Consider the following 13443-nt stretch of genomic DNA (forward strand, 5'->3'; position numbering starts at 1 on the left):
TGTCACAGGGATCAACTAAACATGTCAGCAAACTGAATTTGTTTCATGTCAACTTCAGCAGAAACTCAGCAGAGTGATGCCAAGAGACAGCACCTCCTGGAGAGGCTGCTGGACGCTGTCAAACAGGTGAGCCGCCTCATACTTATGGTTTTTTTTTTCCGAAACCACGCTCAATTAAACCATTTTTAAAGTCAGAATATGTTTATAATATAAAAACATTTCATTTTTAAGGATATTTTCATCTATCTCTTTCTGCACCATAAATGATTATTGGTCAACAAAAGATTTGACCAAAATACAGCTTCTAGTTCCTGTTTGTCCTGGGAAACCCCCCCCCCCCACCCCCCCCACCCCCAGCAGTAGAGGAAGTAAAACCATCTGAATCTGCTAATGAAGATATGGCGGGTAGACACCGCATTCACAGTTGCTTACTTTTTTAGAATGGCACAAAGTTGCTCGTTCTCCTGACAACATGTGACTGTAATTACTGTTCCAAATGTTCCAGCCACTGGTCAAACTGTGCTGCTTGAGTTTGCTGTATGTCTGCATCAGCTGCAGTCTTTAGGATCCTGTTTCGTGAGTGCTGACTATTTGGTGAACATTCTCGTGCTTTTCCAGTGCCAAATACGCTTTGGAGGGAGAAAGGAAATCGCCACAGACTCAGACAGCAGGTAAAAGATGCTGCCTGTTGTTATTGTTCTAATTATTTCTATTTTACCCATCATGGGTGATAAAGTAAAACAGCACTATTATTACTGCTTTTATTCTCCATTTAAACTATTTTTAGTTTCAGGTCACTTTTAGCTGTGTATTCAATTCTTGCTTCATATTATACCTCATTTTTTTAGAATATAAAAATGGGACTTTACAAACATGATAAAATACCAGAGATCTGTTAAAACGAATGGTATAATCTGATGAGTGTATCAGTATTTTGCGACCTAGTTATGATAAAAATCGTATTTCCTGAACTACTCAGGTTCGTATATGCATACAGCTCCTCATGCACTACTGTCTCCCCCCTCTGCTCAGGGTCATCTGTCTGTGTGCACAGTTTGAAGCCGTGCTGCAGCATGGCCTGAAGAAGAGTCGAGGCCTGGCTCTCACCGCCGCTGCCCTCAAACAGGCTGCCGGTCTCAGCAGCAAGAACGAAGGAGGTACGAATGCTGATCTCAAAACACTGCTGCTCACTGTTGCCCATGCTCCACTTAAGTGCAAATAAAGTGGCGGCACTTTAGCATTATATTCTAATTCAAATGCATTGATTAAGCACTGAGTGGGTAAACACAAGTTAGATAAAAGGCTCCTCTTTGGCTATGCTTGCTGAGGTCAATTTAAAGGGAAGCATCCTCCAGGGTTTGTCGGGAACTTATAAACTTGCTTTTCAGCTCTACATTGACTCCAGAATTTAAATATATTCTGATTAAGCCAAGTAAGACAATAGAACTGCGGTGTGACATCATCATAGAAATTAAAGTTGAACAGTTCGCTAAATATTGTATGGTACAGCTAAATATGGTACATTTTATAGACTACTAAATCAAATTACAGTTAGATATATATTTTCAAGATACTCAATAATGTACAAAAAACCAAAAATAATCTTAACTCATTTGGGTGTGTGTAATTTTCTATTTCTACCTGCTGGTCTGATGAGATCAGGTCAAATTAGCAACTCAAATTTAGCCAGGCTAAAACTGCTGCTGACCCTCTCATTGTGAAACACACACACACTCACACACACACACACACACACACTCACACACACACACACACACACACACACACACACACACACACGCACACATACATACACATCCTATACCAGAATGTCCTTGCTTTGCTTGTACAACCCCTAAATTTTTGAGGATCACACACACACACACACACACACACACACACACACACACACCCACCCACCTAGCTTGGAGAAAATTGGCTTGTCATGCGTACACTGCTTTCCCCGGCTTCCCGCTCTATTGTGTTTGCCTGTCTGGCCTCAGTCTGTCCCTCAGCTTTAGTCTGTGGTCCTTGTGTGGTGGAGCTGTGTAAAAGCAGATGTCGATCAGTGTTAATAAACGACAGATGATGTGCTGACTAGCGCATATTTAATCGGCCTCTTCTGTTGCTGTTCAACAGAATAAATTATCCACAACTAAAATAAACACAATTTTCTCTGTCTATTTCCTCCTACCAGACCTAACTTTCTGGTTCTATGTGAAGGAGCATCTGAACCGGCATGAACTCCAGCGCTTTTACTCCCTTCGCCATATTTCCTCCGAGCTAGGTCGGGGTCGTGCCTGGCTGCGTTGTGCCCTCAATGAACACTCGCTGGAGCGCTACCTGCACTCACTGCTGGCTGACCGCCCACGTCTGGGGTCAGTAGACTGTATGACCTTTTTTCCCCGCATTGTTGTTGGTGAATTCCCCCAAGTGTGAATTCACAGAATTTATAGTTATAGTCAGATGTCTTTGTTTGTTTTGCCTTTCTACAGGTTGTACTAGTTTAGCTCTCTTCTTTTTTTTTCTAGCAATTACTATGAAGACTGGTCTTTTGTTCTTGATGAAGAGAGGGCAAGTATGCTCCCCACCATGGCGGCAGGTGAGTTCACTAATGCTAAATGATGCTAAATATGTTATTTTACCTTGGTGCGAAGTGCATGCTTGTAGGTACCCATGTTAACAGAGTAATGTTACACATGATGTAGCAATATTAGAGCAGCATGAACACCATGCTGAAATATGTTCTGCATAATTAGCCTGTCATGTTTGCCAATGGTTTCCATGCTGTTTGCTGATGTAGCAGCGAGTATAAGAGCAGCCACAAAGCTTTGGAACGTTGAAATAATTTGACAGCCTTTCAGGTTATAGTCCCCATCTTAAACCCTACTTCAGGTCCACCTCAGTTAAATATGAAACACACCACTGCTTCATTAGTGATGGTTTCTTAACTGGGCTGTACCACTCTCCTTGCTAAGCATGACTGGACTTACTGAGTGCAAACCTTCATACTGAGAGATGTTGATTTTTCTTTCTCCACTTTTTTTCCCACCTAAAAACTCACAAACCACCAAAAAAATGGACATCATTCCCCCTACTCCCTGTCGTGCTGCTCAGGTCTGAACTCCATCTTATTTGCCATCAACATTGACAACACTGACCTGAATGGAGGGTTGAGTCGAGGAGGGGGAAACTCTGTGTCACACCTCCTCAAGGGGTCCACGCAGGGCATCGGCAGCCTGTGGAAAGAGTCGGCTCAGGGTGTCAGCAGCCTTCTGAGAGAGATCAGCACAGCCACCTCTGTGCCGGGCTTCACCCCAAAGGTGGACGACACCTCGGACCCGTTGCCTGTTTTACCCCGCAGCACCTCTGCTGGTGAGAAAAACCAATGCAACATTACTTGAGAATGTTTTTACTAACTAATCAAACTAATAAAATGACTTGTAATGATCATAAATATTATTTTCAGTGACTGCCAATCAAATATGAGAATCAGTTGGTGTCATAGATGAAATTGATGTTGCTGTAAATGTGTAGAACAGGGGTGCTCACATGTTTTCAGCATGTGAGCTACTTACAAAATAAGTCAAAATGATCTACCACCACAAAAATGCAAACCATCTACCGTATTGGCCCGAATATAAGACGGTGTTTTTTGCGTTGAAATAAGACTGAAAAAGTGGGGGTCGTCTTATAATCAGGGTCGTCTTATATTCGGGCCAATACGGTAATTATTTTCAAATGTATTGAGGATTCTTTGTATGTACAATGTATGTTGATGTACCCTGCATAACCGAATGAGCCAATATTGCAAAACACGCATAATAATTAACTATTAACATTTTTTTGTAATTGCCTGAGTTTACTTTGATGACTTGCACTGAATTGAATCAGCCAGGGATGCACAGTCCGGACAGTAGCTGCTGACAGCCAGCCTCAAGCACACTTCCAAATGTTCATCAGTCATGGTGGAACGATATTTGGACTTAATAATCTTCATGTAGGAAAAGGCTGACTCACATAGATGTATGAAAGTGATATGTTTTGGTCTTCTTACTTGGTCCCGCTCCCTCATTCATTTTGATGACCATAAGCTTTAGCGATGGCTTAAAATCAGAGGTAATTCGCTGAATAGCTTAGCGCTTAGCGCCGTTATTTGCCCAAAGGTCAAAATTCAGTTGTCATCTCACTGGTTGTAACGGGACTGCTGATAGGCTGGCACCGTAAGTTCTGCTGCACTTAGTGCCGTTGTTTGCGCCTGATTGGTCACCTGAATGTCAAATCCAGTTGATATACAGGCTGCCCTGGATATCAATCAAGTGACGAGATGAATGATAGGCTGATATTTTTTAATGTCACGCCGCGATCGACCAGTACTACCTCCGTGATTGACGTAATGAGCACCCCTGATGTCGAAGATGCTTTTCAGACGAGACTTTGTGGCATTATAAAGACACAATGCTGTTTATTGTAGCCTTTTTTTCTGAGTTCATTACTTTACTCTTGTCCTAACTAGACTCCGGGCTGAGGAAAGAGCGCAGGAGGAAAAAGAAAATCACCAACATCATTTCCTTCGATGACGACCTGGACGGAGAGGACGAGGAAGAGGGAGACTCTCAAAAGAGCTCTGTATTGAGGAAGAGCCACACGGCTCCTGCACAGAGCAGCGCAGAGGATGGCATCGATCCTCTGGAACCCATCTTCTCCGAGTCCCCGGCCCAGAACGGCACTGCAGAGCCGGGGATCGTCAGCTGGGTGGGGTCGCCCCATCCTTCCCGCACTCCACCCGCCACCTCTCCCCCCCTGCCAGACACAAGGAGTATAGATAACGAGGAGGATGAGGAAGAGGAGGAGATGTACAAACCTCGGACACACACCCAGGAAGAGGAGACGATCTGCTCTGATCAGTGAGTCGGAAGCCGTCAGTTGCGTTCTCAGACCACCCGCCTGGTTCATTAAGTGCAACAAACACAACGTTACTTTCACGATAGAAAGTACTGATATATTTATTTCACGCTGTTAACTTCTTTCGTAAAAAAATGGAATAATTTATGACTGTACCAAGTCATTTGTAGGACCCAAGTGCAGTTTTATTAAGCAGAAACCATGAACAAACAAGCAGCTCATAGTAGCAGTAGTTCACTCTAGGCTCTGCTGGACTCATAAATATGTATATCATACATTGAAAACCAGACCAGATGTATTAAAAAATCAGTGCCGCCTGCTTGTTTTGAAGACATTATCTCTGATCTCCATTGCTAATAAGCTTCTATAAATTCAGCAAATGCAGAATCTGTTTCAATGCTTCTTGTTTTTGTTTGGTTTCATTCCATTCATTATCCTCTCTGTTTTGATCCCTCGAAGCATTGCAGGAGGTAAAGGTATCTTCATTTTATTCTGTGCCAAAAAACACTAGTAAACAGAGTAAACTGGTACTTGTGTTTTTAATCTACCGTAATCTGTTCTGCATTAGGGCAGAGCTGTGTTCCCTCGCTGGAACTGTCCTGATTGGTCAGTCCTCTCTTGTGATTGCTCATTATTATTGTGGTTGCACAGAGAAAATTTGCCCTTTAATAACCACAGTACCAGTCTGACGTCTTCCTGGTTGACAACAATGTGCACAACAACTCTGCACGTGCAAAAGCAGGGGCGTGCCTTAAAGAGTGAAAATTGAAATAAGATAATCAAGGAAGTCTGTTTCTTTAATTGCGGGACTCTTCCTTGTACAGAACAATCTGCAGCACACAGAGGGGTTTGTAAAACCATAAAATGTTTTCTCCTTTTCTAGAGCTGTGGTGGGCAGCCTGTCCAGTGTGTCCACGTGGAGCCCCCTACAGGCCATGACCCCACAGTGCAGTGCAGACATCCTCATTCCTCTGAACCCCAGGGACCGTCAGCCAGGTACCCCCACACACTCCTAAAACAACACCATACTTTCCCACAATCCTGCACCTATACTACTGCAATAGGACACAATATTGGTGCCAAAGCACCAGCTAACACTGTTCTAGTTCAGCTTAATTGTAGGTGCTGCTACTACTGCTCTGTAATCGATTATTTCAGATTCATTTTGTGTTTCTCCTGCCTGTCAGGCTGATTATATGTATTCTTCTTTAATGTAAAACCTTATTTTTCTTCTCCACTTGTATGTTTACTTGAGTGTCTTTAAGAGTTGCTTCTGGCTTGCTCACAGTGATGAGTTCTCTCTCATTTGAAGGTGTGATACGTTCTCTGTTGCTCTGCATCTTTACTTTCGCTTGCATTTTGCCTCAGTGAGCTCAGTGGAAGACTCGGCTGCGTTTCCTGCACAGTGTGACTCGGCGCAGGCGGAAGCAAACTGTGAGAGCGGCGCATCACTGACATTCAAGTAAGCCCTCAGTTCAGCGCGAGGACCTGGAATTTGATTTATGAATAAATTGAACCAGTTGAACCGGAGGTGGAGGATAATCATTCTTTTGTATTTAAGTATGGACTCCAGTCCGCCGACACAGCCCACTATGGTCCCCAGTGAGCCACCAAATCCTGGACTCCCAGAGAGCATGACAGTGGGTGAGTCCTGACTCCTGAGGCTTCCTTCTGCTACGTGCCCAGACTGGTTCTATGTTGGCAGTAACTAGCAGCTCAACTCAAGTTGTGCTTTAAAAGGTTGCTACTTTAAGGACTAGTTGCTAGTTTGTACTGTTAATTTCAAATCTTTCTCTTTAAATCCAAGTCCAAACCAGATCTTTATTGTCAGAAAGTATATATTTTCTTTATGTTATTTTAGATTACTAGATTTTAAAACTTTGTTTTGAATAAACAACACAAGAGATCATAAGAAGACCTATTGCTTAAGCAGTGATACAGTGTTAAATTGTGGGTGTATAAGTGACATTTTAATGAAAACTTGCATTGTGAGAAAAGTATTAATGCGAACGAAATTACAGAACAAAAGAGACACAAAACTAACTAGTCTGTCTGCACGAGATAGTTAAACTGTAACCATTAATCAAGTGTTTTACCCAAGAAACTATTCATTACTGTACACCAGATGGCGCTCTTGGATCAGTGAGTAATTTAATGACTGAGATCGTGTGTGTGTGTGTGTGTGTGTGTGCACCAGCTCTTCCACACACACTTGTTTGTGGAGTGGGACACATTCTTTTTCTGTGAAAACCTGCAGTTTCAAATGTGGATGAATAATTACAGGCCTAAAAGGGTCTTAATAAGCGTGTGACCTGTGATTGTGTGCTCGAGGGGAAGAGGACGAGAAGCACCAGAGGCGAGTTAAAAGGCCTGAAAGCAGCAAGACTGAGACTCTGTCGAATCTATTACATGGTCACACAGTGCTGGTCGGCCAAAAATTGCTGCAGGCAAAAAAAGGTGTGACCTGGAAGGGAGAGTGTGACCACTGAGAAATATTAAATGGCAACAGATCCTCAATCTAGGACATTTTTAGTAACATTGCTGAATCAGCAGCTGTAGCCATCAGTCCCTCAAAGAAAATGAAGCTGAGTGATGTCAGACGTCTCAACGCCTCAGAAAAAAGGAGCGTGGATAATACAGACCTTGAAGCAGCGCTGCATTTATTGGACACAAGGATTTCAGATCTTACCATTGAATGTGTTTTGGGTCGCATCACACCGCATGTGTCCTGATGCTGCTAATGCTGATGAATGATGCTTCTCCTGTCAGCAGCATTTGCACATCTTTTATCTGGTGTTCTAAAGACCAAATGGAGGAGGCCTGTGTGCAGACCTGCCGCACTCTGTGACTCCAGTTGTAGTTTTGGTGGCTTAAAGACGCTTCACATGACGCTTTACTGCAAATCTATAGATGATGATGGACGCACGTAGAATAGACATAGACTTTGTACTCATGTGAAGCATGCTGCATTATTGACATGGTGTATGAAAACGATGGCCCAACTTCTCAAACTGTAGCAGGCATCAATTACACAGCATGCAAGGCCAAGCTGTCCGCTGATTGGTCAAGTATGAAGGCTTTAATTCACGTGGCACCTTGATTATAGCTATTATTGGAAGGATGACGCAAGAGCCTATAGCCCTCAGAGGTGTTTTCTGCTTCATGCACTACTGTCTCTTACATGATTTTGCACATGGATGTATTTAAACATGTGCAAATCCATTTCGCTCTTATGTTTCCACGCCATCCTGCGAGGACAGAAGGGCGTCTGGCTCTACTCGAGTCCCTAATGGATCGTCTGTGGCGCCCGCTGTGAACGCGTGGTCGGGCTAAAGGTCATATTTATTCCTGGCCTGTGGATGTGGAGAAAGGAGCCATTCAAATAATAGACTTCCGCTCTTCTCCTCAGCTCTCTGTTGTGCTCTTCATCGCCCTCCTCCTTCGTTTTCCTCCCCTTCCCCAACCTGGCTGTTATCTCGGGGCTAAAGGAGACCTACTTGTTTCCGGGCGGCATCGATACCTAAATTAGTGATGAAGCACGGGACAATGGTCTTTTGCCTATGCGTGTGTGTGTTTCAATGTGTCTGTGTCTGTGTCTGTGTCTGTGTCTGTGTCTGTGTCTGTGTCTGTGCAGAAAGGGCTAGATTAACTCCTTTTGTCATGGTTGTTCTGTTAGGAAATGCTGGTTGCAGCCTGGTTAGAGAAACCTTCACATGCACCTCGTGTGTAATTATGGAGATTAGTCAGTATATCACCACTCAGCCCAGCCCAGATCCGCCAGATCTTCACCCCAGGAAGAAGATTACCATCAGCCAGAAGCCTTTTGATGGTCACTGATGCAGTTTAATTACCAAGTGTGGTTAAAAGCGCTCGTATTTGATGCATCTTGTCAAATGTCCTCCAAGAAGCATCTTTCCTGTTGGGGTTATTAATCCTTTTGCTCTATAGAGGACATATTTGCTCTGCTGTGATATTTGGATGTTGTTTTTTTTAAAGTAGGTGATTAAAGATGACATTTTATTGATTTGACATTTAAAAAACCACTGGGTTTCTCAGTATTAGCCAGTCAGAACTGTATAAGCCCAGATAAGTCAGATTTTGAATAATTACTGTGAAACAACTCTTCATTTCCAAAGTAGGCAACATGATTCTATTAAACACAGTCTGCCAAAGTCCATAAGAATTCGTTCACTGCCTCTTAAAGTGTGTGTTTAGTATAACTTGAACATTGTAAGCAATCGGTTGTGCATGTACTTCACTGCACAGATCAATAATTATTAAAGATAATTATTACTGATCGAATCCAGAGCTGCATGTTTAAATTAGACAGTATTTAGTCAGGCTTTTCATCACTAAGAATGCAGTATTTCCATCCAGAAGACCCAGATATCAATCAGACCACTCTAGATGGATTTATTTATTATACCACATGTCTCATATTTGCCAGCCTCTACTCCCAACCGTTATTTTCAACATATTGGTTTAATCCAGCAGTGTGGGATTGAGTTTTACTTACGATTGTCGTTAAAAATGCAGAAAACCCACTTTCTCATATTTTCTCTCCAGTGGAGCTCCGTCAGGCAACCGTAGCCATGATGAACAGGAAGGACGAGCTGGAGGAACAAAACGCGTATGTTGAGAAATTCTGCTTCTCTGATGCTTACAGACACGCAGATGTGCTGACACTCTAACGGAAAGATCACAAATGACCTTTCCGTGTAAGTGATGTCACACAGATTTTTAAACTCTAGAATTGCAGTTATTTTTGTCCTGATGTGGGGGCAGTTTTTGTTTTTAGCAGTAAACCGTTGGAGAGAGTCATTTTGTCTTATTTATCAGTGGAAAAGGGCCAAAATAGCACAGAACTGTTACTGACACCTAACGCGCCCGCAGATGTTCATAAATGTCATGATTTCATCAGACCTGATTGTGTTTCCTGCTGTTAGTTATTACAGTTAATGGAGTTAATCCCTGTTTATTCTGACCTAAATGAAAATGCTAGAACAGCAATGTCAACAAATTGTGTATGCAAAAGATTATTCAGTTTAAACACCTGCTGGTGCATGTTAGCGTGTCTGGCCCATTGTTTTCATCATGATATCTTAACAAGGCTTTATTAGTTTAACATCAGAGTTGCATAATTTTACAATATCACAATAGCTTCCTGTACCAAATTAAATCCAATAGCTTTAACGAAACACAACCATCTCTAGTTTTGTAATGTACATTATGTTGTCATTGGTGCTAAGAATACATCCAGCAGCTTGCTCCCTTGCTCGGGGCCTGACTAAATCAATGACATTTCTCTCGATTCCATCTAGCTAAAATTGACTTCCTGTTCTATTTCCCTGCCTGGGTGAGCTAAAACATTTAAAGTATGTTACTCTTCCTGACGGCTGTAGTTTTCATTACTGCTCCTTTTTGGGAATGATTGTAGAAATACAGTCGAAATTGAAGTGCAGGGAAGAGTTTGATTTTTCTCTGTGAATGTGCTCTCTACTCAGAGTTCAAAGGTCACTATCCTTATGCTCATCATTTGCTTCTAAAAGGTTCACATTTTAAAAGTAGTTTAAAAAAAAAAAAATTGGTACAAACATCAACAACACCAAGAGGAAGTCAACAACAAACAAAACAACTAATGCCACCTGCTCTTAGGAAGCGTCAGCATCAGCACTTAGCTTAGCCTAAACCAGGCCAACCCCTCTTCCTGACCCATGTCTTGTTCTGCTGAGACCCTTAAATACCAGGTAATACAACTATTTTCTGTATGTGGGGCATCATTATGATCTGTGTTGCGTGTTCCACAGGTCTCTTCGCAGTCTGCTGGATGGAGAGATGGAGCACTCAGCGGGCCTGAGGCAGGAAACCGATCTGCTGAAGAAGAAACTGGCAGAGCTGGAAGAGAGACACACTGCCAGGATCCAGGCGCTGTCCAGGTGAGCTGAGTATAGAAAGTACGGTCATCATTTCCAAAGGTGCAAACTGGAACGAGTTGACCTCACATCAACTCAGAATGTAACACGGTAGAGCTTCTGCTTCGACTTTCTGCTGAATGATGAGAAGTAATGAGAAACGAGTCCTCTTGTTTTTAAAAAAATAATAATTTAAAAATGTCAAGCAACCCCCTTTTTTATGACTGGCCATGATGTAAACAGTAAATGCTTTTCTCATCTGTTGAAAATTAAATGTCAGAAGTTAATTACACGAATACACCTAGGGCTCTGTAAAATGACAGCAGAAACTTGCTCCCTCATGCATTTCATGGTAAAAATAATAATAAAATTATGCAAATATTTGCAGCCCCTTTAAATAATAAAACCACAAATACTGCAAAAAGAGAAGGAAGAAATAATGAACACTGTCAAGAACAAGCGATTATTAATATAATGAGTCTCACTTGATCTTGATAAGAAAAAGGTCTCATGAACTTCATTTAATCCAGAAATATTGCTGCTAGCAGACGATCACAGTAGATATGAAATGCTTGCAAACACACTGGATTCTCATTGTCCCTCATCTGTTTGCAAAGCCCTCGACGTGCCCTGGATCGTCGGGACTATTTGGGCACCAGCAGGCTTCTGCCAGACGCTCTTTGCGTTTGGAAGACGTATCGCTGTCATCATTGTGTAAATATTGGCCAATGTTTCGGCCCTCGTATGTTTCTATTCTTCCACGTCCATAATGCTGCCATTCTCGCTTGGTGAGCTGCAAGCTAGAAAGGTTCTTTTGCCTGAACAGTGTGAGAGGCGTCCAGGGTAGAAACCAGCTCACTCACTCATGCAGCCCTGTCAGCTACATTTCAGCTTCACAGTGCATGTGTGAAAGGAGATATACTATATGAAGTATACAGTGCTGTGTGCTGCTAACCAGCTCTGCACCACCATGTTGCCACCTCCAACCTGCACTGACGGTACAGACTTTTTGGTGTGATGTGTGGTTTCATTTATCGACATCTCGCTTATGGCCCAAACAGTGCTAACTTCTGCTTTTGGTAGTTAAGAAGTCCTCCTGAAACCTGTGCCACCAGGGTGCTCGGCAATGATGACAAGAGAACACGGAAAACCTGGTTTGTTAGAACTGAAAGTGTGTTTTGCAATTACGTTGTATTTCACGTTCACTCTGGCAAAAAAAAAAAGAGGCATTTTTAACGTGACGACGGACCCGACTGCCACGTCCACTTCAAGTGGGACCACACCTCAAAACCACTTATTTCTGCTGAAAACACACGTATTTGGTATAGCCAGAGTTGTTAATTGATTCTGGTCCAACTCTTGAGATTTTAGTTAAAGTATCTCAATGTGGCGTATTTTGTAAATATGTAGTGACTGCCCTACATTCGGTTACTGTTGGAACTGAAAATTGCTATAGGCTGAGATGGAGGCTGATGATGTTTTGGAGGCAGTTTTCGTCACCAACCACCACTCTTCGCACCACCCTCCCCTACAAAGATGACCACCCTTTGGAGAGTTGCTGGGCATAGCTTAAATGCCATGGTAAAGTAAAAAACAAATCCAGACAAGATGCACGTTAGGTAAAAGTTAGGGGTGTAGGTCCACTTTGAAAGCACCGTGGGAAGAATGTCATAGCACTGTTGGATACTTTTACCCTCTCAGACTACCATGGACTTGTACTTCTTGCCGAACTCACACACATTTTTATCCCCAGTAAGTGGCCACCAGCTGTTTCCTTGAAAGTGAAACTGCGTCACTTTGGCATCTCCAATTGATTGCCTGCATGTAATAGTTGTTCGGTTGTGCCCAGCACACTTTAAATAGAATATTAGTCATCCTCCAGCGGTCTAAAAAGAAAAGTCCCAAGAAATTTCTGTACACATATTAACCTCCTCTTACAAGTCAAGGCACCGGCTACGACTGATGAGACGAATGACCTGAGTAAATGGCGTAGAAATCCGGTGTGCACAGGCAGAGAGGCCGCTGACAGTTAGCTCTAATGTGATAATGGTCACGTGCTTTATAGAGGCTGAATGGTAAATGAATTAGGGAAATTGCTCCTCTGCGTGAGTGTGTGATATCCAGTTTGCCTCTCCGTTTGGCCAAATGTGCACACAAAAAACTTTTCCAGTCTGCCGCTCAATCTCAAGAGCTGTTTTTCCTTTTCAGGCAAATCTGTCTCGATCAATAGAGGCTATAAATACCAGCGAACAAGCAGCTTTAGCCACTGAATGAGGGCTACCAACTGTCAGAATCATTGAGGGAAAAAAGCTACTGGCAACAGTTGCTATGTATCCAATTCTATGGGATAGCCTGGAGCTAAGGGAGAAGCTGTCAATTAAAACTGACTTCTGACAGGACATTCATATTTGTTAGTTGTCTGAAAACAAGAGCTTCTTATTTTATTATCAGCGACAGATTGTTGCATCTGTGTGACATGAGTCTTTTTTCCCAGGTTAAATCTCCAACGTTGGCTGGTTCTACTGTTTGAGGGCAAAGATGTCACTTGTGGCTTATTTTAGCAACTTTCTCCAAAGTCCAACTTTCCTATTACCACCTAAACCAAGGAAGTGCATGTGTGTCTTGA

The 13443-nt window shown here is 42.6% G+C and overlaps 1 protein-coding gene across 2 annotated transcripts in view; it reads left to right on the forward strand.

The window, feature by feature from the left end:
* snx29 (sorting nexin 29) overlaps positions 1–13443 on the forward strand; it is an 82031-nt gene that overhangs the window by 826 nt on the left and 67762 nt on the right. The window contains exons 2-13 of one of the 2 annotated variants that reach the window (XM_011604789.2): positions 62–126; positions 619–671; positions 1033–1157; positions 2198–2378; positions 2532–2602; positions 3118–3375; positions 4517–4907; positions 5789–5901; positions 6274–6367; positions 6467–6549; positions 9472–9535; positions 10713–10841. In XM_011604789.2, coding sequence (XP_011603091.2) covers positions 62–126; positions 619–671; positions 1033–1157; positions 2198–2378; positions 2532–2602; positions 3118–3375; positions 4517–4907; positions 5789–5901; positions 6274–6367; positions 6467–6549; positions 9472–9535; positions 10713–10841 — 1627 coding nt within the window. Of the gene's footprint in view, positions 1–58; positions 127–618; positions 672–1032; positions 1158–2197; positions 2379–2531; positions 2603–3117; positions 3376–4516; positions 4908–5788; positions 5902–6273; positions 6368–6466; positions 6550–9471; positions 9536–10712; positions 10842–13443 lie in introns of both variants that reach the window. The other variant, XM_011604783.2, reaches the window with a different exon arrangement.

The sequence above is a fragment of the Takifugu rubripes genome, chromosome 1 (assembly GCF_901000725.2).
Source record: "Takifugu rubripes chromosome 1, fTakRub1.2, whole genome shotgun sequence".
Lineage (NCBI taxonomy): Eukaryota > Metazoa > Chordata > Actinopteri > Tetraodontiformes > Tetraodontidae > Takifugu > Takifugu rubripes.